The following is a 25,922-nucleotide window of genomic DNA, read 5'->3' as shown; positions in this document are numbered from 1 at the left end:
CAGTCTCTGCTTCCTCTTCAGAAGATGTGATGATGGGATTGAGGAGATCCTCGAAGTATTCCTTCCACCGCCCAACAACATCCCCAGTCAGGGTCAACAGCTCCCCACCCGCACCGTAGACAGTGCGAGTGGAGAGCTGCTTCCACCTCCTGAGGCATCAGATGGTTTGCTAGAATTTCTTTGAGGCCAACCGATAGTCCTCCTCCATGGCCTCCCCGAACTCCTCCCAGACCCGAGTTTTTGCCTCTGCGACCGCACGGGCTGCGGCACGCTTGGCCTGCCGGTACCCGTCAGCTGCCTCTGGGGTCCCACCCACCAACAAAGACAAGTAGGAGTCCTTCTTCAGCTTGACGGCATCCCTTACTTCTGGCGTCCGCCACCGGGTTCAGGGATTGCCGCCGCGACAGGCACCAGAGACCTTGTGACCACAGCTACGAGCGGCCGCATCGAGCATGGTCCACTCGGACTCCATGTCTCCAACCTCCCCCGGGATCTCGGAGAAGCTCTCCCGGAGGTGGGAGTTGAAGACCTCGCTGACAGAGGGTTTCACCAGTCGTTCCCAGCAGACCCTCACGATACGTTTGGGCCTGCCAGGTCTGACCGGCTTCCTCCCCTCCCAGCGGATCCAACTCACCACCAGGTGGTGATCGGTCGACAGCTCAGCCCCTCTCTTCACTCAAGTGTCCGAGACACGTGGCCGAAGGTCAGATGGTACGACTACAAAGTTGATCACTGACCTCCAGCTCAAGCTGTCCTGGTGCCACGTGCACTTATGGACACCCTTGTGCTCGAACATGGTGTTCATGATGGACAAACTGTGACTAGCACAGAAGTCCAACAACTGAACACCACTCAGGTTTAGATCGGGGAGGCCGTGCTTCCCGATCAACCCCTCCAGGTCTTACTGTCACCGCCCACATGGGCGTTGAAATCCCCCAGGAGAACAATGGAGCCCCCAGTCAGAGCGCTATCTAGTACCCCTCCCAGGGACTCCAAGAAGGTCGGGTACTCTGCACTGCTGCTCAGCCCGTAGGCTGAGACAACAGTGAGAGACCTGTCCCCAACCCGAAGGCGTAGGGACGCGACCCTCTCGTTCACCAGAGTGAACTCCAACACATGGCGACTGAGCTGGGGAGCAATAAGCAATGCGGCCCCAGCTCTCTGCCTCTCCCAGTGGGCAATGCCAGAAAAGTGGAGCATCCAGCCCCTCTCCAGGAGTTGGGTACCAGAGCCCAAGCTGTGCGTGGAGGTGAGCCCGACTATCTCTAGTCAGTATCTCTCTTCCTCCCACACAAGCTCAGACTCCTTCCCCCCCAGCCAGGTGACATTCCACGTCCCAACAGCCAGGGGCTGTGAGCGCGGCCCAGGCCACTGGGCCACCTGCCCTCGACCGCCACCCAATCCTCTCTGCACCTGACCCCCATGGGCCCCTCTGCAGGTGGTGAACCCACAGGAGGGCAGGCCCATGTCGCTCTTTCGGGCGTAGCCCGGCCGGGCCCCATGGGCTAAGGCCCAACCACCAGGCACTTGCACACGAGACCCAACCCCAGGCCTGGCTCCAGGGTGGGGCCCCGGCTCCGCCATACCGGGCGACGTCTCGGTCCTTGATTTTTTACTGGTCATGGGAGCTTCTGAACTGCCCTTAGTCTGACCCATCACCTAGGACCTGTTTGCCTTGGGAAACCCTACAAGGGGCACAAAGCCCCCGACAACATCGCTCCTAGGATCATCCGGGTACGCAAACTCCCCCACCACGATAAGGTGGCAGCTAGAGGGGGAGATGTAGGCCTACTTTTATATGAAAATGTGGGAAAGTGGCTCTAATTTCATCTCATTCCAGCCTCCTAACACCCCTGTCACTCACAGTAACTAAAGTGTCGCTACCATTCACTTCATATTGACCAAAGGACGACCAGATGCCAAAGATCGCAACTATTTGGAATTACTTCAAATTTAGCAAGGATAAGGCAAATGCAGCATGCCAGATATGCAATTTAAAATGGGTGTAATATGGAAGCAATTTGAAAATGAAAAGTCACCTGAACGCTGTAAATCGTAAACTTTTGTTTGACTTTGCAAAAACAAATGAACAAACCTCTCTGTTGCCCATTCACCAGAAAGAAGTTTTTGTTGTTGTTGTTGTTACTTGTGAAAAAAATTTCCAATTTTAAAAAAGTTCAATAATGGCTGCAATATTGCTGTGACTTACTAATAACTAAGTCAAAATCTTGTTTTGTCAGTCAACAATGCTGGGTTGATATTTTTAGGCAAAGCATTTGACTGAGGCCTTTTCTATACCCAGTTATTCCAATTAAGGGTCACGGGGTGGGGTCTGGAGCCCACCGCAATGGTTATTGGGCGAGAGGTGGGGTATACCCTGAATAGATAGATAGATATCACAGGACCACATATAGACAGAAAAAAAACACGCCTAAAAAAAATTAACCTAACCTGTATTTCTTTGGAAGTAGGAGAAAGCTGGAGCACCTGGCGAGAGAACCCATGCAAATACTGTGAGTTCATACAGTACAAAGTCCACACAGCAGGTGGGAAGCAATCCCAGGACCTTCCTGCCCTGAGGCAACAGTGCTAACCACTAAACCACATGCTATCCTGACCCAATGAACTGTTTTCTAAGCAAATACATTTTCAGTCTTCTGACAATACAGGTGTGACACCATTTAAAAGGAGAAATAAACAATAAACTAATAGAAATTGATCGCCCAAGGTTGAACACGTTGCCCACAGAAATCCATGAGCTCCCTAGGTGGGAACTGTCTCGAGTGGATAAGCTGTGAGCTGTAGTTTTGCCCTTTGCAGGTTAAATGATGTGACTGGAGCACTGTACCAACCTATGGAGGTCACTCGGTATACTGAGAACATCTTAGCCATGTGATAGCAAAGTGTAAATGTGATGAATTGTACTTTTAGCAGCAGCTCATTGATTTTTCAGCAGCTGTTGGTCCAATCAGCTTGCTGTTTTCTGGAGTCTCAACCTTGAGTTAAAATCTATAATTACACCTAATATGAAAAAACAACTTGTACATAAAACCTCAGAAATTTACACAGAATTCATTAGACTATTGACAGGAAGAAGATGATGATTTCACACTTGTCTATTTGTTGGATGGCGGAAAATAGATTTGATAACATTTTAAGGCAGGCCTGGTAATATATCTAAAAGGAAGGCATGTCATTATAGTATTACCTTCTTGAAAAATGAAATATTTTACGACTAAAAATTAAACAATACCATTCTGGAATGGATCTACATAAAGGAATAACAAGAGGAATCTATATATTCCTGGTGAATATTACACACACACACACACACACACACACACACACACACACACACACACACACACACACACACACACACACACACACACACACACACACACAGTTGTATGCAACAGTTTGGGCACCTCTGATGATTTCCATGGTTTTCCTTTAGAAATCATTGGTTGTTTGGATCAACTATTTCAGTTAAATATATCATATAGCAGACAAACCCAGAGATGTCTGAGAAGTGAAATGAAGTTTATAGGATTTACAGTGTGCAATAATTCTTTAAACAAAATTAGGCAGGTGCATACATTTGGGCACCCCAACAGAAATACATCAGTATTTAGTAGATCGTCCTTTTGCAGAAATAACAGCCTCTAAATGCTTCTTATAGCTTCCAATGAGAGTTTGGATTCTGGTTGAAGGTATTTTGGACCATTCTTCTTTACAAAACATCTCAGACTTGGCTTCTAAGAATGGACAGCCCACTTAAAATCACACCACAGATTTTCAATAATGTTCAGGTGTGGGCACTGAGATGGCCATTCCAGAATGTTGTACTTGTTCCTCTGCATGAATGCCTTAGTCGATTTTGAGCAGTGTTCAGGGTCGTTGTCTTGTTGAAAGATCCAGCCCCGGTGCAACTTCAACTTTGTCACTGAGTCATGAACATTGTTCTCAAGAATTTGCTGATATTGACTGGAATCCATGTGACCCTCAATTTTAACAAGATTCCCAGTGCCTGTACTGGCCACACAGCCCCACAGCATGATGGAACTGCCTCCAAATTTTACTGTAAGTAGCAAGCGTTTTTCTTGGAATGCTGTGTTCTTTTTCAGCCATGCATACCGCCCCTTGTTATGTCCAAATAACTCAATTTTAGTTTAATCAGTCCATAGCAGTGTATTTCAAAATGAAGCTGGCTTGTCCAAATGTGCTTTAGCATACCTCAAGCAACTCTGTTTGTGGTGTGTACGCAGAAAATGCTTCCTCTGCATTACAGCATCATACAGCATCTCAAAGTGTACTGTATAGTTGAACAATGCACAGAGACATCTGCAACAAGATCATGTTGTAGGTCTTTGGAGCAGGTCTGTGGGTGGACTAAGACTGTTCTCACCATCCTTAACTTCAGCTTGTCTGAGATTTTTCTTGGCCTGCCACTTTGGGCCTTAATTAGTACTGTGCCTGCAGTCTTCCATTTCCTCACTATGTTCCTCACAGTGGAAACTGACAGCTGAAATCTCTGAGATAGCTTTTTGTATCCTTCCCCTAAACCATGATGTTGAACAATCTTGGTTTTCAGGTCATTTGAGAGGTGTTTAGAGGCTCCCATGTTGCCACTCATTAGAAGAGAGGCAAAGAGGGGAACATTTTCAAATGGCCACTTTATATACCCTTTCTCATGATTGGATTCACCTGTGTAAAGAGGTCAAGGGTCACTGAGCTTAGCAAACCAATTTTGTGTTCCAATAATTACTGCTAAATGTATTCAAATCAGTAAAATGACAAGGGTGCCCAAATTTATGCACCTGCCTAATTTTGTTTAAATAATTATTGCACACTTTCTGTAAATACTAGAAACTTCATTTCACTTCTCAAATATCAGTGTGCTCATCTGCTATATGATATATTTAACTGAAATTTCTGATCCAGACAACCAATGATTTATAAAGGAAAATCATGAAAATTATCAGGGGTGCCCAAACTTTTGCATACAACTGTGTCTGTATAGATAGATAGATAGATAGATAGATAGATAGATAGATAGATAGATAGATAGATAGATAGATAGATAGATAGATAGATAGATAGATAGATAGATAGATAGATAGATAGATAGATAGATAGATAGATAGATAGATAGATAGATAGATAGATAGATAGATAGATAGATAGATAGATAGATAGATAGATAGATAGATAGATAGATAGATAGATAGATAGATAGATAGATAGATAGATAGATAGATAGATAGATAGATAGTTTTCTGGGGAAAACCTGGTCTTGTTAGGAGAGACGGCACCCATCCCACTTTGGATGGAGCAGCTCTCATTTCTAGAAATCTGGCCAATTTTCTTAAATCCTCCAAACCGTGACTATCCAGGGTTGGGACCAGGAAGCAGAGTTGTAGTCTTACACACCTCTCTGCAGCTTCTCTCCCCCTGCCATCCCCTCATTACCCCATCCCCGTAGAGACGGTGCCTGCTCCCAGACCACCAATAACCAGCAAAAATCTATTTAAGCATAAAAATTCAAAAAGAAAAAATAATATAGCACCTTCAACTGCACCACAGACTAAAACAGTTAAATGTGGTCTATTAAACATTAGATCTCTCTCTTCTAAGTCCCTGTTGGTAAATGATATAATAATTGATCAACATATTGATTTATTCTGCCTAACAGAAACCTGGTTACAGCAGGATGAATATGTTAGTTTAAATGAGTCAACACCCCCGAGTCACACTAACTGTCAGAATGCTCGTAGCACGGGCCGGGGCGGAGGATTAGCAGCAATCTTCCATTCCAGCTTATTAATTAATCAAAAACCCAGACAGAGCTTTAATTCATTTGAAAGCTTGACTCTTAGTCTTGTCCATCCAAATTGGAAGTCCCAAAAACCAGTTTTGTTATTATCTATCGTCCACCTGGTCGTTACTGTGAGTTTCTCTGTGAATTTTCAGACCTTTTGTCTGACTTAGTGCTTAGCTCAGATAAGATAATTATAGTGGGCGATTTTAACATCCACACAGATGCTGAGAATGACAGCCTCAACACTGCATTTAATCTATTATTAGACTCTATTGGCTTTGCTCAAAAAGTAAATGAGTCCACCCACCACTTTAATCATATCTTAGATCTTGTTCTGACTTATGGTATGGAAATAGAAGACTTAACAGTATTCCCTGAAAACTCCCTTCTGTCTGATCATTTCTTAATAACATTTACATTTACTCTGATGGACTACCCAGCAGTGGGGAATAAGTTTCATTACACTAGAAGTCTTTCAGAAAGCGCTGTAACTAGGTTTAAGGATATGATTCCTTCTTTATGTTCTCTAATGCCATATACCAACACAGTGCAGAGTAGCTACCTAAACTCTGTAAGGGAGATAGAGTATCTCGTCAATAGTTTTACATCCTCATTGAAGACAACTTTGGATGCTGTAGCTCCTCTAAAAAAGAGAGCTTTAAATCAGAAGTGCCTGACTCCGTGGTATAACTCACAAACTCGTAGCTTAAAGCAGATAACCCGTAAGTTGGAGAGGAAATGGCGTCTCACTAACTTAGAAGATCTTCACTTAGCCTGGAAAAAGAGTCTGTTGCTCTATAAAAAGCCCTCCGTAAAGCTAGGACATCTTTCTACTCATCACTAATTGAAGAAAATAAGAACAACCCCAGGTTTCTTTTCAGCACTGTAGCCAGGCTGACAAAGAGTCAGAGCTCTATTGAGCTGAGTATTCCATTAACTTTAACTAGTAATGACTTCATGACTTTCTTTGCTAACAAAATTTTAACTATTAGAGAAAAAATTACTCATAACCATCCCAAAGACGTATCGTTATCTTTGGCTGCTTTCAGTGATGCCGGTATTTGGTTAGACTCTTTCTCTCCGATTGTTCTGTCTGAGTTATTTTCATTAGTTACTTCATCCAAACCATCAACATGTTTATTAGACCCCATTCCTACCAGGCTGCTCAAGGAAGCCCTACCATTATTTAATGCTTCGATCTTAAATATGATCAATCTATCTTTGTTAGTTGGCTATGTACCACAGGCTTTTAAGGTGGCAGTAATTAAACCATTACTTAAAAAGCCATCACTTGACCCAGCTATCTTAGCTAATTATAGGCCAATCTCCAACCTTCCTTTTCTCTCAAAAATTCTTGAAAGGGTAGTTGTAAAACAGCTAACTGATCATCTGCAGAGGAATGGTCTATTTGAAGAGTTTCAGTCAGGTTTTAGAATTCATCATAGTACAGAAACAGCATTAGTGAAGGTTACAAATGATCTTCTTATGGCCTCGGACAGTGGACTCATCTCTGTGCTTGTTCTGTTAGACCTCAGTGCTGCTTTTGATACTGTTGACCATAAAATTTTATTACAGAGATTAGAGCATGCCATAGGTATTAAAGGCACTGCGCTGCGGTGGTTTGAATCATATTTGTCTAATAGATTACAATTTATTCATGTAAATGGGGAATCTTCTTCACAGACTAAAGTTAATTATGGAGTTCCACAAGGTTCTGTGCTAGGACCAATTTTATTCACTTTATACATGCTTCCCTTAGGCAGTATTATTAGACGGCATTGCTTAAATTTTCATTGTTACGCAGATGATACCCAGCTTTATCTATCCATGAAGCCAGAGGACACACACCAATTAGCTAAACTGCAGGATTGTCTTACAGACATAAAGACATGGATGACCTCTAATTTCCTGCTTTTAAACTCAGATAAAACTGAAGTTATTGTACTTGGCCCCACAAGTCTTAGAAACATGGTGTCTAACCAGATCCTTACTGTGGATGGCATTACCCTGACCTCTAGTAATACTGTGAGAAATCTTGGAGTCATTTTTGATCAGGATATGTCATTCAAAGCGCATATTAAACAAATATGTAGGACTGCTTTTTTGCATTTACGCAATATCTCTAAAATCAGAAAGGTCTTGTCTCAGAGTGATGCTGAAAAACTAATTCATGCATTTATTTCCTCTAGGCTGGACTATTGTAATTCATTATTATCAGGTTGTCCTAAAAGTTCCCTAAAAAGCCTTCAGTTAATTCAAAATGCTGCAGCTAGAGTACTGACGGGGACTAGAAGGAGAGAGCATATCTCACCCATATTGGCCTCTCTTCATTGGCTTCCTGTTAATTCTAGAATAGAATTTAAAATTCTTCTTCTTACTTATAAGGTTTTGAATAATCAGGTCCCATCTTATCTTAGGGACCTCGTAGTACCATATCACCCCAATAGAGCGCTTCGCTCTCAGACTGCAGGCTTACTTGTAGTTCCTAGGGTTTGTAAGAGTAGAATGGGAGGCAGAGCCTTCAGCTTTCAGGCTCCTCTCCTGTGGAACCAGCTCCCAATTCAGATCAGGGAGACAGACACCCTCTCTACTTTTAAGATTAGGCTTAAAACTTTCCTTTTTGCTAAAGCTTATAGTTAGGGCTGGATCAGGTGACCCTGAACCATCCCTTAGTTATGCTGCTATAGACGTAGACTGCTGGGGGGTTCCCATGATGCACTGTTTCTTTCTCTTTTTGCTCTGTATGCACCACTCTGCATTTAATCATTAGTGATCGATCTCTGCTCCCCTCCACAGCATGTCTTTTTCCTGGTTCTCTCCCTCAGCCCCAACCAGTCCCAGCAGAAGACTGCCCCTCCCTGAGCCTGGTTCTGCTGGAGGTTTCTTCCTGTTAAAAGGGAGTTTTTCCTTCCCACTGTAGCCAAGTGCTTGCTCACAGGGGGTCGTTTTGACCGTTGGGGTTTTACATAATTATTGTATGGCCTTGCCTTACAATATAAAGCGCCTTGGGGCAACTGTTTGTTGTGATTTGGCGCTATATAAAAAAATAGATAGATAGATAGATAGATAGATAGATAGATAGATAGATAGATAGATAGATAGATAGATAGATAGATAGATAGATAGATAGATAGATAGATAGATAGATAGATAGATAGATAGATAGATAGATAGATAGATAGATAGATAGATAGATAGATAGATAGATAGATAGATAGATAGATAGATAGATAGATAGATAGATAGATATGACCCCTAATGTGTTAAAATCTGATCCCACGCTCTATATGGTACTCAGCCAAGTCCTACATATATTTGAAGTAAAAGGTCTAAGACTTCTTCTATAGATGCAAAAGGTCTATTTTCCTCAAGTTTGACTGACAGATTTGTTCAAATCTTTTTCTGTATTCATTTAACGTTTGCCAAAATAATCCACCCATCTGCCTGTTGTGATTTATCAATGTGCTGATCAAATAGCATGATTATTGCTCGGTTGTGCCTTGGACTGGTCACAGTAAAAGGCCAGTCTAAAATGTGGAAGAGGTGAAATGCTCACTAATGCAACTATTTTGTGAACAACATTGAGAGAAATCAGCTTTTTGTGTGCATAGAAGAAATATTAAAAATTAGTTTAATAGTCAGCATATTTTCAAGAAGATGGACGGATGACCTCCATTCAGAAGTAAAGTTTTCTCATCAGTCTTGATAAATATTTTTAATATGACAAGTGGTTCCCATTAGATCAATAATCCAGATCATATTTCAAAAAATTAGGGAATCTGTAAAGAAACGGGATCCAGGTCAAGTCAAAGGTCTTTCCATTTGTCTCTACATTTGGGGCCCTGAAGACCAGTGACACCAAAGATAGGTCTTAACATGGAGACATATAACATTCTGATTAAAGTGTGAATTATCTTGTAACAGCAAGCTGAAATAAGCACTTATGAACTTTAAATGTCACATACTGTGAACCAAAATAGATCCACCTCCTGTTACTAGCCAGCTGTGTTTTAAATGGAGGCATAATAAAATTTATTATTGTGTTCAAGTGTTTGCAGTCATTAACGTTTATGTAGGCAGTAAGATAGTACAGTGAAATAAAGAGGACAGTGTCATGCAAATAATGACTGAAAAAAGTGAAACCAGGAAATGAGAACAATGGAAAGAGTGTTAGAATAAAGTTTTAATCAGAGAAAGAAATATTCATATTAACACCCAGAAAAAACAGAATTATTGGAAGACATGATAAGAAGAAAAACGGTGAATGAAGGCTCAGGAAATGAAAGAGAAGCTTTAATTTAACAATGCATCTGTCGGTCTGTGATGCACGAAAGTAGTCTGCATTTAAAGCATCAAAGAATCCAAGTGGAGACCACATAGAGTAATTAGCAGGAAAATGTTTAAAAGCAAAATATATTGTCCTGAACACATGAACATAAAAACACTTCTTTTAATGCAACCTTGATTTTAGTGAGCAGCATATAAACTATGCAAATCATAGATCATGAAGGAGACCATCTGGTGAAGTGTTTTTGAAGCAGCAATATTCTGGCGCCTGAGAAATTGGGAGACAAAGTAGAAAAATTTTGAAGGCGTTACTCATGTAATTGGGAATTTCCTAAAATAGCAGCTTTTGTTTTGATGACTCATCCAGATTAAGGCACTGTTTTATTTTGACTGAGGGGGACATGAATGCTGATTCCTTTGTTTGTTTGTTTATGTGTTTGTCATGCTATGGAAAAACGTTTTACTATGAAGAATAATTAACACCCCAATCCAGAGAAAGTGCAAAAACAAGAGGAAACGGCTTACTCCAGCATGCCTCCTATCAAGCTGGCTTACAAAGTGCATACCTGGGAACTCGCTCAAAATCAAAATTAAAGCTGCATCCAGCTGCATTCCCAGCCAGAACCGCAACAGACACTTTTACCTCGATGGATGGAGCACAATCTAACAAGTTTCAAGCTGTACTCACTAGGACTACCCCTCAAAGATGTTTCAACATGACTGAAGCTGTTAAGACTACAAACACCTGGAAGTGACCGCGTAATGACACCAATTTGGCAAATCAGGATCAAATTTTTGAACAGCTCAAAAATTTACTGTAATACTTCAAAACATGCCCTGATTTGCTATTTGGGCTGAAACGGGAAGGAACGGCGCTCTGTGGAATAGGGGTATAAGACACATTTGCTTATGTAAACACTGAAGACATGGGCTACATCCGAAGACTTGAACTACTATGGGATGGTGCGAGTACACATCACTTCCAGCAAAGTGGCGAATACGAGAAATCGTACTTCTGCGACTTCTGGGAGGGCCGCCCAATGGAAACACACTCAGGGCTATATTGCTTATCTATTGGAATCAGCTGGTTTGATTTGGTCTCTAACTTGCTTCCAACAGTGAGCTGACAGCTATCATTTCCTGGAACGATGAGATTTATACACCAAACTGACCTGAAATGAACTATTGTACATTAAAAGTGACGAGTCTGACCCCTTTGAAAAGTGACCAAATTACATGTATTTGTACCGAGTTTGGTGATGTTTTCATCAGCCACAAATGGCCACTAGAGGGTGATGGGGTAAAGTCAGTGGCAACCCATATAGTAGTTAAAAGCAGTACTTCAAAATCCATCGAGTATCCGAATACTCAGTATGTGGTAGTCAAGCGGTATCTGGATGATCTATCCCACAGCAAAATTAGTGTTAAATTAACACTAAAAAAGTGTGTAAAAGAGTGGACACATATTGACACTTTCTAGTGTTAACTTATCATTAGCAATTTTCCTGTGTACCTCCATAGAGTGCAAACACTACACTATCCCCAGGCAGTCTTGCACTTTTTTCATCGTCCTGTCACGAAATCATTCAAATTTTTGTGACATGTTTTTTTAACTCACTATTACTAACCCTACTCCTACCCCTAACCTTAACCATAACCTAACCCTACTCCTACACTAACCATGACCACCCCCAACCCCCCACTGCACTTTTAATTACGTGAACCTGTCACGGAATGAATTAGAATAAATTTGTGCTCCTATGACCAAAAGTTTGCACTTTTCGCGACAATGTGACGAACCAATAGATTAATGTATATTTCGTGCTGCTGAATCACGATATACAGTGAGACTGGGTTGGCTATCCCATAATGCAGTTTGAGCCTGGTAACTAAAGAACTTCCTTGGAAAATGAAAGCAAGGCAGTGGACATGCATGAAAACAGTAGCCTTGTCCAAGGAGTTGTGGCATTGTAGAAATATAATAGGATCCTTTCCAAAAAGGTTTGCCTTTGCAAAATATAAATTTTTACGGCATACTTGGGTACACACATATTCATCATCTGTTAACATCTGGGTCAAAGGACAGGCAAGATGCCGATGGCGTACATCCGAATTGTGTCTCTACTACTCGCTTGCTTATTTCTAGTATGAACTCCAGTAAAGGTTTGGTAGTAGGCTCCTAACAGATGTTAGTACATACCAAGTCTTCAGATACAGGGGTTGTAATATATTGAGATAAAACAGTCAAGGTCTATCCACAGCTGAGATTCAGAGCAAAATATACAGTAGTTTTGAGATGTGAAGATTAAAACATTCTACATCCTGCACTTTTAAAAAGCACACTCTATTTCATGCGTAAACTGTAAAACTTCACAAGAAAGTATGCTGTAATGCACTCTACGGTAAATTAAGAAAAGTTCAAAAGGCACAAGTTCAGCAAACAGTGCAGGGAAATAACAGTTGCTAATTTTAGTGTCACATGTGCAACTACTATGTGTGTTCTGAAATAATTACAACCTTCTTAATGTTAAGAAACTTTCTAATAATGGTACAAAAGGCGGTCTCCACACCTGTGGTTCAATCCCTGCTTTCTTGGTAGAAAATGTAGGTCTCGGTGCCTGGACTCCAGACCGAGGAGAAGACACACGTTCTGGAGAAAAGGAAGATGTGGCAGAACTGATCACTGGTGGCCCAGACATGGGGGTAACTCTGTAATCTGATGGATATTCTGCTCCGCCTGTGAACTGGGGTAGAGGACTATTTGGTAAGGAACTCAGTCTGGAGTGAGATTGGGTAGGAATCAGGTTCTTGGGCTGTGGTGCTCCTCTGGGGAGTGAACTCAAGGGATCCTTGACTGGGTTGAGAATGAAAAGGGAAGAGTTGAGCTGGTAAGGCCGGTGCCTTGACAGATCCATCTCAATCTTGGTGCACCCATTTTCCAAAGGAGTTGGCTCTGGAACTGGCTCTGGTGGTGGGGCTTTTTTAGTAGGTTTTCGCTTGACTGCCTGTTGGGCATTTATGTTCTGTGAAAGTTGAGCAGTCATGTCAGAGTTTTTGGCAATAGCCTTGACCCTACCAGGCATGTTTGATGGATACACCCAAGATGGTGGAAGAGACATAGTAGGAGAAGGAGACCTTATTTGTCCTGGATTCTGATTCTCCAGTATATACTTCTCCATCCTGGATTGACGTTTGGCAAACAGCTCAGCCCCCTTTCCTGATGCATTGGTAAGGCTCTGGTCTGGTTTGTGCTCTTCTCTTGGTCGGGTTGTGGAGCTCTTGAGGCAAGAGGACCATTCTGGAGTTCTGACTTCCTCGGCCTTGTCCTCATTTTTAGTGAGAAAGTTAGAAGCTTCTGCCCCCAAGGCCAGTAATTCTTCCTCAGATGTTGGCTCAGGCACAGGTCGTTGTCCATGTTTTTTCCTTTCATCCACCCCTTGGACCAGAGAGAGCAACTCAGGGTTTGGAGCTATCACTGGCTTCTCTTTGAATGTGAACATTGATTTCTTATGTGCTCTTCTGGTAACGCCTTCCTCAAGTATTCCCGTTTTGATTGACACCATGGGTTTCCTCTCTCCCATGGACTGAGGCACAAAAGTGGACGGCTTTGGTGCTGTTGGTGGGCCGTAATGGGGCATAGGTGGGTTTGTATGACCATGCTGAGATGCAGCAGGAGGAAAATGGGGCGGTGGAGGAGAGGAAAGAGACATGACAGGAGATGCTGGTGGTGGACTGGAGTAGGTATGCAGAGACCGATTAGTAAAAACTGGTAGAGGAGGTGTGGGATATGATGGAGGCGGAGGTGGAGGTGAGAGTGCCACAGGTTGGTGAGCAGGGAAAGGTGGGAGAGAAGGAGTGGTGTATGTTGGAGGTGGGGCGATGTCCATTACGGGGCTGCCTGCCTTTGGGGACTGCACTGTTGGGGAAAAGAAAAACGGTCTGGCAGTTCGATTGATGGTTGTTTGTTTGGATGTCGACAAAGCCACCCTCTCGAGTCCAGAGCTACTATGGCAGCCATTAAGGAGGTTTCCAGCAGGGGAGTGAACCACATTTACCCCCACTTCTCCCTCGGCACGTCCCATCAAAGTTAGATCAGTATTATTGTTACCAAGGGGGACCTCATCTTTGACTTTGCCCTCAAACTCCACATGGATTGTATCTTTTGCCTCCTCTGCCTCCTCTTCTTCAATTTCCTTCACAGGAAGAAAATGCCTCTCTTGGGTAATGCTGTCCTCTATAACATCTTCCTTGTGAAAATACTCAGCTGTCTCCTCCATGATTTCACCTGCTGTGTCTGCTTCCCCAGGTGCTGACAAGGTTGGCTTGGTGGCACTATTCTTACAGTTCTGGCTTCTGTCGTTCTCCTCACTTCCCCTCTCTGCCCATGTCAGCGTATTAGATGAGGAATCTGTTTTTACATTCTCTGCTCCCTCTCTCACTGACCCCTCGCCACTGCTTTCGAGTGTGAAGGCGTTGACACGCTGCTTGCGTCTGTTGAAGAGCTGGACTCCTCTGGAGCTGGAGTTGGAGTTGGAAGGAACAGTGAGCTGAGCAGCAATGATCTGGCTCCGGATACGAGCCTCCTTTAGCTCCTTCTCTGACAAACTGGCACTTCTGCACAGATCTAAAAACAGAAATTAAGAGAGAGAGAGAGACAAAGCTGCTCTTCAGTGTGATAAGAAACAGATTATACAGCAGGCATTTAATCAATACCACATTGAATAATACAATTTGAAAGGGCCTTAACTGTGTTACTCAAAATTAAAATCTGGGAAAAAACAATTTAGATCATTTGATTGTGCTTTGCTGTTTCAATTCCAACCAATTTGTGAATAAAATATACTGTAAAAATGATCATTAAAGTGGTTCTACTTAAAATTTAAGTACAATTACTGCCTCAGCCCTCACTATAAAATCCCTCTGTGGGATTTTATTCTATTCTATTCTATTCTATCATATATATATATATATATATATATATATATATATATTATTGACTCTATTTGGGTTTGTGATACCTATACTGCTGTCTTTATTTTTGTCAGATATTCAATGTTCAAATATCATAATTATTGATTTGATATGATAAAATCAAAGCCCGCAAAACAACAACAAAGAATAAAGAGAAACTCATACATATCTTTCTGGGTCATAAAAGAGCCCGCATAACTTACAAATATTGCCACCGTACATATAAATATTGGGTTGGGGTAATAAATGACCCCACATAACTTTCCATTATCTTTGCCACAGTAACAGCACCAAAGCTATCCACCTTGTGTCCATGGGATAGAGGAGGCCCATAATGCCAATCAAAACAGGAATACGCGAGGAAGGTGCTGCTAGATGAGCACATAATTGATAAATAAATTTTTATACACACACATGCGCGCGCGCACACACACACACATACACACACACACACACACACACACACACACACACACACACACACACACACACAAATATATATATATATATATGCCAACATGCAAGGCTAATTTTGTTATATGACTAAATGTAACGATACATCCCAAAGATGTATCGTTATCTTTGGCTGCTTTCAGTGATGCCGGTATTTGGTTAGACTCTTTCTCTCCGATTGTTCTGTCTGAGTTATTTTCATTAGTTACTTCATCCAAACCATCAACATGCTTATTAGACCCCATTCCTGCCAGGCTGCTCAAGGAAGTCCTACCATTATTTAATGCTTCAATCTTAAATATGATCAATCTATCTTTGTTAGTTGGTTATGTACCACAGGCCTTTAAGGTGGCAGTAATTAAACCATTACTTAAAAAGCCATCACTTGACCCAGCTATCTTAGCTAATTATAGGCCAATCTCCAACCTTCCTTTTCTCTCAAAGATTCTTGAGAGGGTAGTTGTAAAACAGCTAACTGATCACCTGCAGAGGAATGGTCTATTTGAAGAGTTTCAGTCAGGTTTTAGAATTCATCATAGTACAGAAACAGCATTAGTGAAGGTTACAAATGATCTTCTTATGGCTTCGGACAGTGGACTTATCTCTGTGCTTGTTCTGTTGGACCTCAGTGCTGCTTTTGATACTGTTGACCATAAAATTTTATTACAGAGATTAGAGCATGTCATAGGTATTAAAGGCATTGCGCTGCGGTGGTTTGAATCATATTTGTCTAATAGATTACAGTTTGTTCATGTAAATGGGGAATCTTCTTCACAGACTAAAGTTAATTATGGAGTTCCACAAGGTTCTGTGCTAGGACCAATTTTATTCACTTTATACATGCTTCCCTTGGGCAGTATTATTAGACGGTATTGCTTAAATTTTCATTGTTACGCAGATGATACCCAGCTTTATCTATCCATGAAGCCAGAGGATACGCACCAATTAGCTAAACTGCAGGATTGTCTTACAGACATAAAGACATGGATGACCTCTAATTTCCTGCTTTTAAACTCAGATAAAACTGAAGTTATTGTACTTGGCCCCACAAATCTTAGAAGCATGGTGTCTAACCAGATCGTTACTCTGGATGGCATTTCCCTGATCTCTAGTAATACTGTGAGAAATCTTGGAGTTATTTTTGATCAGGATATGTCATTCAAAGTGCATATTAAACAAATATGTAGGACTGCCTTTTTGCATTTACGCAATATCTCTAAAATCAGAAAGGTCTTGTCTCAGAGTGATGCTGAAAAACTAATTCATGCATTTATTTCCTCTAGGCTGGACTATTGTAATTCATTATTATCAGGTTGTCCTAAAAGTTCCCTAAAAAGCCTTCAGTTGGTTCAGAATGCTGCAGCTAGAGTACTGACGGGGACTAGCAGGAGAGAGCATATCTCACCCGTGTTGGCCTCCCTTCATTGGCTTCCTGTTAATGCTAGAATAGAATTTAAAATTCTTCTTCTTACTTATAAGGTTTTGAATAATCAGGTCCCATCTTATCTTAGGGACCTCGTAGTACCATATTACCCCATTAGAGCGCTTCGCTCTCAGACTGCGGGCTTACTTGTAGTTCCTAGGGTTTGTAAGAGTAGAATGGGAGGCAGAGCCTTCAGCTTTCAGGCTCCTCTCCTGTGGAACCAGCTCCCAATTCAGATCAGGGAGACAGATACCCTCTCTACTTTTAAGATTAGGCTTAAAACTTTCCTTTTCGCTAAGGCTTATAGTTAGGGCTGGATCGGGTGACCCTGGACCATCCCTTGGTTATGTTGCTTTAGACGTAGACTGTGTTTCATAATTATTGTATGGCCTTGCCTTGCAATGTGGAGCGCCTTGGGGCAACTGTTTGTTGTGATTTGGCGCTATACAAGAAAAAAGTTGATTGATTGATTGAAATGTAGCAAGCTGTTGTGAGTTTTGCCTGTGTCTTTGGTAATGACAGTGATTTGGGACATATGCGATGTCTGTTTGTGATGCTGGATGATGTGACATTACATTTACTTTGAGGACTATAGTTCTGAAGGCCTTGGTATAAAATACAGCCTGAAAGTTTTTCTGGATTTCGACGAGGATTAGTGAGTGTCAGAGCCACAATCCAGGATGAGACAAGGAGCATCCATGAATACCTCAGAAAGAACACCTCAAACAGCTGAAGACAGATGGTGATAAGGAGCAGGAGGAGGAGATATCATGGAGGACCAAGCCCCTCCATGGGATGTTCCATCAATAGATAGAGGAAGTGGCTGACATATATATATATATATATATATATATATATATATATATATATATATATATATATATATATATATATATATATATATATATATATATATATATATATAACAAATAAATAATAATAGTAATTTTATAAATTAGTCTTCTAAGAAAATAGGTTAATGTATCAATGATCAATAAACAACTTTTATATCTTAAGTTTTGGCGTTGAAACAAAATTTATTTTGAAGTTGTGTTTACTCACGTTTTTAAGGCAGCAGTTTTAAGTAGAACCACTTGACCATTTTTACAGTGCAGAGTTCTATACAAACTTTACTCTGCATACTGGATCTGTTGTGACATAGTGGAATTAGATGGAGACAAAACACTTTAACAGGAAAAATAAACAATTGAATTAAATGTCATTACTTTAGTTACTGCATGTCATAGTAATTTTACTGTTATGTTGGAATTTAGATGATCAGTGTGCCTATATTGAAAGTGAGCTCTTGTTTTGTTGGTATACGAGGTCTGTTTCAGGCAGCAGGGCTGTTTCCTCTGCTGTTTGCAGCCGTCCCTCCCTGAGCATTCCTCCACTGCTGAGAAAATTCCCTGCTTGAGGATCCAGCATGCTTTTGGTTACTTCCTGTTTTAATGTGCGCACTCAACTTTTACAGTGTGCAATTTCCAAAAGTAACTTCTTTGTATGGAAAGAAAAAAAGTCTCCACACATCAGTCATCTTCATGCATCCTGCATCAGTTCAAGTTCATGAAATCAAAAGCAAAACTGTGTCTTTGCAAATTTCAGGTGAATCAAAAAGTGAAATCAGGCATCACTCCATTTTGCTCTACACTCTAAAACATTGCAGCTGCGTTTAGTTATGTCCACTTGCTACCTCTCTTTGACATAAAGAGCTCTTACAAGTTTTGGATGTTGAACTCAACTTTATAAGTCAACTCAACTTGTAAAGTTGCAGTATGTTTTAGAGTGTAGAGTGACTCATTGAACTGGCTGTCACCTCTGCTGAGATTATTTATGTACTTGATATAATCACTAACTGGGTGACATTATCATTCCTGCAGAATGGTTTACGCAGTTGGCACTGCCATGACATTTTCATAATGACACCCATGCACAATGGTACTGCATGCAAGGCTAATTTTGTCATAAATGTGGCAAGCTGTTGTGAGTTTTTGCCCGTTTCTTTGGTAACAACAGTGATTTGGGACATATGCGATATCAACACAGTCTCACGGCATGTCGTGATTCAGCAGCACGAAATATACATTAATCTATTGGTTCGTCATATTGTCATGAAAAGCGCCACATTTTCATCACGGCAGCACAAATTCATTCTAATACATTCAGTGATGGCTGCACGAAATTAAAAGTGAAGCGGGGGGATCGAGGGTGGTTAAGGTTAGGTTTCGGGGTAGGAGTAGGGTTAGTAATAGTGAAGTTAAAAAAACCTGTCACGAAAATTTTACTCATTTCGTGATGGGAGCATGAAAAAAAAAATGAACGTGAGACTGGGCTGACGATATCTATTTGTGATGCTGGATCATGTGATCTTGCATTTACTTGCAGGACGACAGCTCTGAAGGCCTTGGTGTAAAATGCACAGTGTGAAAGTTTTGCTGGATATCTGCCGGACACAGGTGAGACACTCACACAGGCCTGCCGTGTTAGCTATCAATACCAATGTTAGTTACAGTCACAACAGTTTTGCTTAGTTTTCCAAAACTAGCCAGTGGGAAGACTAATGTTGTCACAGCTTTATTAAAAGTATTTTCACTTTATTTAACCAGGTTAGTCCCATTGAGACAGAGATCTGTTTTACAAGGGAGACCTGGGCAGTTATAAAGTTTCCAATTCACCCAGCCTGCATGTGTTTAGATGTGGCAGGAAGCTGGACAAGAAGAGAACACGCAAACTCCACACAGAAGAGCAACAAGTGACCTTCTTGCTGTGAGGCAACAGTGCGAACCACTAAGCCACCGTGCTGCCCATAGTAGTGGACAGCACTTCATAGTAGTAATTAGAGAAAATAAGAGTTCCCAGTTTCCACTGACTGCAATTCCTCTGTCCCACAGTCTAAAAAAAAAAAAGACAAAGTTTCAAGGGGTGAACTCTTGTCATGGAATACCCCCAAATGAATACTTTACCAGCAATAAAACTCTCACAAATTTTGTGATGTATCACAGAAATAAATTTAAATTATAATAACTACAACATAATGCAAACTGCATTCTCACCAGTAGATGACAGCAAATTATACACACTGTAGCTTTAAGTTTTTAATTCCTTTAATTAGGAAACAAAGCGTGCCACAGTCTCAACTTTATCTAAATTCCGGGTCTTTTTGTAAGGCTTATGGCTAGTGGCCGGCGGTCACCTTAGTTTTTCTTTTGTTTTTCTGGTTGCTTAATGCTGACAATTTATACTGTATTTGTTGTCTTTCTGATGCCTGATTCTGTTTTTTCTCTCTCTCTGTTTGAGGTGCGGATCCATGCAGAGATGGGTGTGGTGTCTGTTTCTGAAACACTCCAGTCCTGTGCACCGGCAACATTTCCTGTATATTTGTTTTGTGAATTGTTTTGTTATTTGTGTCGGTAGCATGGCCCAAGCAGAGGGTCACTCCTTTGAGTCTGGTCTGCTTGAGGTTTTTTCCTCAACTAATCAGAGGGAGTTTTTCCTTACCACCGTCGCCTGTGTGCTTGCTCTGGGGGTTGGTACGATTAGATCTTACTTGTGTGAAGCGCCTTGAGGCAACTTTGTTGTGATTTGGTGCTATATAAATGAAATAAATTGAATTTAACTGTAAAAGGGAGATAAAAAAAATACATTTAGCACTATAGAAGCCCTTTAATTAACAGATTTAGGGGAACCATTGAGTTCTGTTTACATAAAACAACTTAGGTGATAACTATCAAATGCTTATGGATGACTTTCTCCAAATTTAACTGATCTCTATTTAAAAGGAGAGTAAATTGTGGTTATAAACCTGGCTATTTCTATAAGGATAATCCATCACTGTCAGTATCCACCGCGACAAATCAATCAACCTAATGGTCTCTTGATGTGCAAACCACACAGTAAAAAATGTGAAACTGTGCACGAGAAATTATTCAACCAAAAAAACTTGTTTGTGACAGTATAACAAGGGGAAAAAACATTAATACACAAACCTTTAAACAAACAGAACCCGCACCGACACGGACAGGAGCATAAATCAGTTTTATACGCTGCCGCACTGAAATCAAGCAGCCTGTCACACTTGTACTTAACTGTATATTCAGAGTGTTTTATCAAAGGTTGTCATTGTGGGCGGCAAAACCTCCACAGACCCCAACAACAGGTGATTGGCAGCTAGTAATTCCCCATCAAGGATGCCAACAGAAGAGAGTTTTGAAATCAAATATCACCAAGTACTTTGAGTGGTGCCAAATAACCGTTCGAGTATCTGACAGGTGCAAATCCTATCAGGGATGACTATCATGACCGAATTAGTCAGCATGTTTGTGAGAAGTCTGAATGTCTGTTTATCATTCCACAGAGATCCCAGGAGGGGAAAAAAATAACGGAGTTTAAAGTAGTTTCCAGCCAATTTTAGAGCATTAGAAGTAAATCAAAAGGGAAAAATAATTTACTTTATAAGCGAAAAACCTGAGCCAATGTCAACGTGCTCTAAAAAAGACTAAATCATCACAGAAGCAAATGCTGACAAGCTGGAAGAGTTCTCAATAAATAAACTTCTCTTCGATTTAATGAGAAAAGTTGATCTTGATGAATCCTGTCTTACCTGTTTTGTGTTTTTTTTTTGGTTACAGAGCTGCTCTCCACAGTCGTACTTCCACGAGCCTTCTCAGTTTGACTGCGTCTGATCCTTCACACCCCCTTTTTGCAGTCAGACTGAGGATCAGATTTCTTTCTTTTAGCACACGCAGCTCCACAGCCCACCACAGGGAGGGCGGTAGACTGCATGCTGTCATTCAGCTTCCAGCTCTGTTTCACTTCTGAGCCACCACAGCCTTTGACTAATTAAAATCGGAGATGTGCCTCTGAGAAAACAGTCCAGGGCTTCTGTTGAGAAAGAATATTGATGTCGCAAGCAACTCTACTGTGTTGTGACACCTCCGGAGAGGTGTCCAATCAATGTCCGGTATCGACCGGCTTATCGGTGTCTAGTGTCCTGACATGGAAAGGAAGTGTCTGACCTCTGCTGCAGTCCCTGAAGTCGAAAGGGAGTCCGACCACGTGCGTGGATTATCTGCAGCAGACGACCTCTGCTGCCCCACTGTGTCTGTCTGGAGGTCATTCTGCAGGGCGTTTTAGTGCATCGCACTGACTGATTCTGACTTCTCTCCAGGTGCTTGCAGTCTTTGAACCCTTTGACCACTTAACTTCAACCTATAAGGGCAAGATAGGAATTTCCTGTCCTCCAGCAGAGATGAAAACTAACCTTTAGCAGAGCAGTGATGCAAAAGTGTTCACTATCCTCAGCCCCGCCCCATCCAGCTTTCTCTACCCCATCCCTCTGCCCTCTGTCCCCTCACGCCCGTGTGGATGAGAGCAGACAGAAAACTCCCCCACTGCTGGAGGATTTAAGTCAGGGGCCAGCCCCGCTTTTGTGTATCAAAGGTCAGATTACCCTTGTCGGATGTTATCTTTCTCCGGCCGATGGCTGTGGGCTGAGCAGGGTGACAGCACTGGCTCCTGCGGGTGATGCGATAAGCCGTATGGAAAGACGCAGATTGACTGAAGTCCTGGGATTTTACCAGGCTGGATGTGACCTAAACTGCCCCAGGAACACAAACCAAGCCCTTTCTTTTGTGTCTCATGAGGCGCTTCTGCTGCAGCGCTTTGGAGAGCATTAAGTTGATGGGAGCATGTTGGAGGTTTGGATGCCTTAGATCTATATCAGAGCTTTGACACACACACACACACACCCCCAGCTATTATGCTGTTTGACCTTTCTTTTCTGTTTATCCTCTTCAGAACGTCTCTTGACATCACTGCATTAGATTGTGAAAGCAGGTGAGGATTGCTTCGGAGTTTTTCCATATTATATTTTAATAATGTAATACTTCAGTGTTAGCTGACAGATGTAGAAGTTAGAAGCAGGGAACAGCTTCCAAACAGCTTTTCCCACAAGCCTGTTATTATGGGTGGTTGGGTTATATACAAAGACTGCCCTTTTAGCGGTGATGCTTGATTACATTTCCATAGCTGTCAGGGCAGGCTGTATTTTTTTCTTTTTCCAGCATGGAAACAGATGTTTCATAGAGCATTTCTTGGTGTGAAATTGCAATGACAAGTCAGATTTGCCTGTTTGCTCATTTTTTTTCCTCTCATCAGCATTTTAAGACATTCAGCATTACGTAAAAATGCTGGATGTATATATATATTTTATGCTTGAAGGAAGTCAAAGGGCCCTATCGTGGCAATCTGAGGTCCCCAGACTACCTATGGTATGTCTGAATCCTTTGTGTTATTTAGCAGGTGTGTCATCTGAGTGCAGTGTTTAACATTGTACAGAAAGGAGTTGGATTTACCCTTTTAACCGTAAAGCGAAGGAGTGGGGTCATTTACAGTATGACCCCGGGCATATATTTTTGCACACCATTTTTCTAATTTTAATTGGAAAAAGTGTCCTACCATGAATTTGTCAATCTATTTGTCCTGCATTTGTTCATAGAATTTTGCAAGGACTGGCTGATCTGTGTGGCAAGTATAATCCAAACTTGTGCAGGGTCGCTTATGTCCCCCCCCCCAGGAAGATACATGAGATTTTCGACATTATAGCTTCAGATGGTATTGTAATTTGCCAACCCTAGTCATTATAGTTTACTGTTTTGCAGGGAAGCATGGCCAACAGACCTAGAATAGCAAGATTTAGAGTTGCACAAGCTTTGATACCAATTCTTGATGCCCAGAGTGAGGATGAAAAGGATGATGGACAAATATATTAGAGAGTGAAATAAATATGAAGAACCCTAAAACAAGTATTTGAATGTAAAGTCAATGGGGTCATAAACAACACGCTTGTTCATATTAGTCCGTAAAATACCTTGGTTTGCTTGAGAGTTATTAATAACAGGCATGAGCCTTTTTAAGCAAATTTATTACAAAGATTCCCAAAAAAGGTGTAGTTTGTATGATCTATGACTGAATGGTATGGAGTTATGGTGTAAAAATGGCAATAGAGGTCTATTTCAGTTTGTCCAGAGGTCAAAAGTTAAAGTTTTAGTTTGGTCCAGTTTTGGTAAAAAAAAAAAAAAGTAATGGAAATTACTAGCTGAGCTAGTGCGGTTTAAAAAAATAGTTTGCACCATTTGACATACTTAGTTATTACATTATGGGTTAACATACACTCAGTAGTCACTTTATTAGGTACACCTTGCTAGTAACAGGTTGGACCCCCTTTTGCTTTCACAACTGCCTTAATTCTTCCTGGTAGATATGATGTGGCATGATAGCATCATGCAGTTGGCCATTCAACCAGTCTGCCCATTCTCCTCTGACCACTGACATCTACAAGGCATTTTTGTCCACACAACTCACTGGATAGCTTCTCTTTTTTGGACCATTCTCTGTAAAACCTAGAGATGATTGTGCATGTAGATCAACAGTTTCTGAAATACACAGACCAGCCCCTCTGGCACCAACAACCATGCCGCATTCAAAGTCACTTAAATCTCCTTTCTTCCTCATTCTGATGCTCAGTTTGAACTTCAGCAAGTCGTCTTCACCACGTCTAGATACCTAAATGCATTGAGTTGCTGCCATGTGATTGGCTGATTAGCCATTTGTGTGAACAAGCAGTTGAACAGGTGTAGCTATTCAGTTGCCATGTCATAGAATCACCATGTCATCGCCATGTGCCATGTCATAGAATTCAATGGATGATGACGTTGTTTGACTGTTACTTCGGCGGTCAAGCTTTCAGCACAGTCAAACTATTCCATTTATTAATCCTATTAGCTCAACTTTTCAATATGACTGGAGCATTTTTAAATGTTGACTCGTGTAGAATCCTTTACTGCCTCCCGCCTGGCTCTAGCTGCCACACTTGGATGGCCACCATACATTGTGTGTCTGCCACAATGATCTGAGGCTGGTTTGTAAGTGTTGTTTAGTCCCCTGGTCCATGGATTAAGGGATATGAATGTCAAGTAAAGAAACAAACAAATACTTACTTGTTTTACTGATGACCTCATCTTTGTTGAAACCCCTCTTCTCCCATGATGCATTGCAGTCTGTCTCAGGGGTATGCATGTCCTGTGTTGCTGCCTGGAGAGGTTTCCTCAACTCTCCAGGGTTCCAGCTCGTGCCTCTCCTGATAGATAAATGTTTCTTCTCCATCTCCATCTCCCAAAATGTTTTTTTTTTTTTGTTGATGCAGGTGAAGCAGAAGTCTTCAGCGGGAGAGGAGAGAACGTTTCATTCCAGGTGGATCAAACCTTTTTTTTTCTCTCTCATAAGATGAAGCCGTCTCTTATTCTGCTGGTCCAGATGGAAGACGCACGTTTTAGTCCTAACTGGAAAACAATGAATAAGTTCAAAAACAAGCAGGAAAGGAACAGCTCAGTTTTCCAGGATACTCCTTCCCGTCTGGGCTACGGTTGGAGCTGTGATCCTTCCAAATCTTGTGCTGTAGTCCACAGAAATTTGACTTAAGGAGTGCGCTCCTTCTTCTTGTCTTCATGGACTGTTATTCTGAAGCACTGTGGAAGAGTTCCCACGGACAACTGCCACACAAATTACACAATTTTGTTGTGTTCCTTTCCAAATCTGGCAGCAGGAGGCTGAGAAATAGTCCACTGTTTCCTATTTGCATCTGTCTGAGACCCTTTTTCTCTTTCCAGTCCTTGGCTCTATCTTCTCTTCTATTTCAGGCACCAAAAACATGCTTTTCTGTGTGCGTCACATTCTCCTGCCCACAGCTTATTTTTCTTCCAGAGAAAAGGTTCTGGCCTTTATCTTGGAGATCATAACTCCACGATGACGTGTAGAACTGTGCATGCGGCCGCTTCCTGCTGTTAGGTGCATGAGAGGAATAACAGTTCAGTCTGAAAAGGTCGTTCCAAAGACTGGAGCTCCAAAGATTTCAATTAGATTTGCCTTATTGTGGCATCCTGTGTGTGTGTGTGTGTGTGTGTGTGCATG

At 41.6% G+C, this 25,922-nt stretch overlaps 1 protein-coding gene across 2 annotated transcripts in view; it reads right to left on the bottom strand.

The window, feature by feature from the left end:
* Positions 1–25,906, bottom strand: part of LOC117520183 (synaptopodin) — a 34,625-nt gene extending 8,719 nt beyond the window's left edge. Inside the window, exons 1-3 of one of the 2 annotated variants that reach the window (XM_034181502.1) lie at positions 24,953–25,906; positions 14,235–14,732; positions 12,679–14,177 (exon numbers count right to left, since the gene is read on the bottom strand). In XM_034181502.1, coding sequence (XP_034037393.1) covers positions 12,679–14,177; positions 14,235–14,732; positions 24,953–25,124 — 2,169 coding nt within the window. In that variant the 5' untranslated portion in view covers positions 25,125–25,906. Of the gene's footprint in view, positions 1–12,678; positions 14,733–24,952 lie in introns of both variants that reach the window. The other variant, XM_034181501.1, reaches the window with a different exon arrangement.
* Positions 25,907–25,922: the final 16 nt, after the last annotated feature.

Source organism: Thalassophryne amazonica, chromosome 11 (assembly GCF_902500255.1).
Source record: "Thalassophryne amazonica chromosome 11, fThaAma1.1, whole genome shotgun sequence".
Taxonomy (NCBI): Eukaryota; Metazoa; Chordata; class Actinopteri; order Batrachoidiformes; family Batrachoididae; genus Thalassophryne; species Thalassophryne amazonica.
The sequence above is the reverse complement of the archived record's forward strand: the minus strand, read 5'-3'. Positions and strand labels throughout refer to the sequence as shown.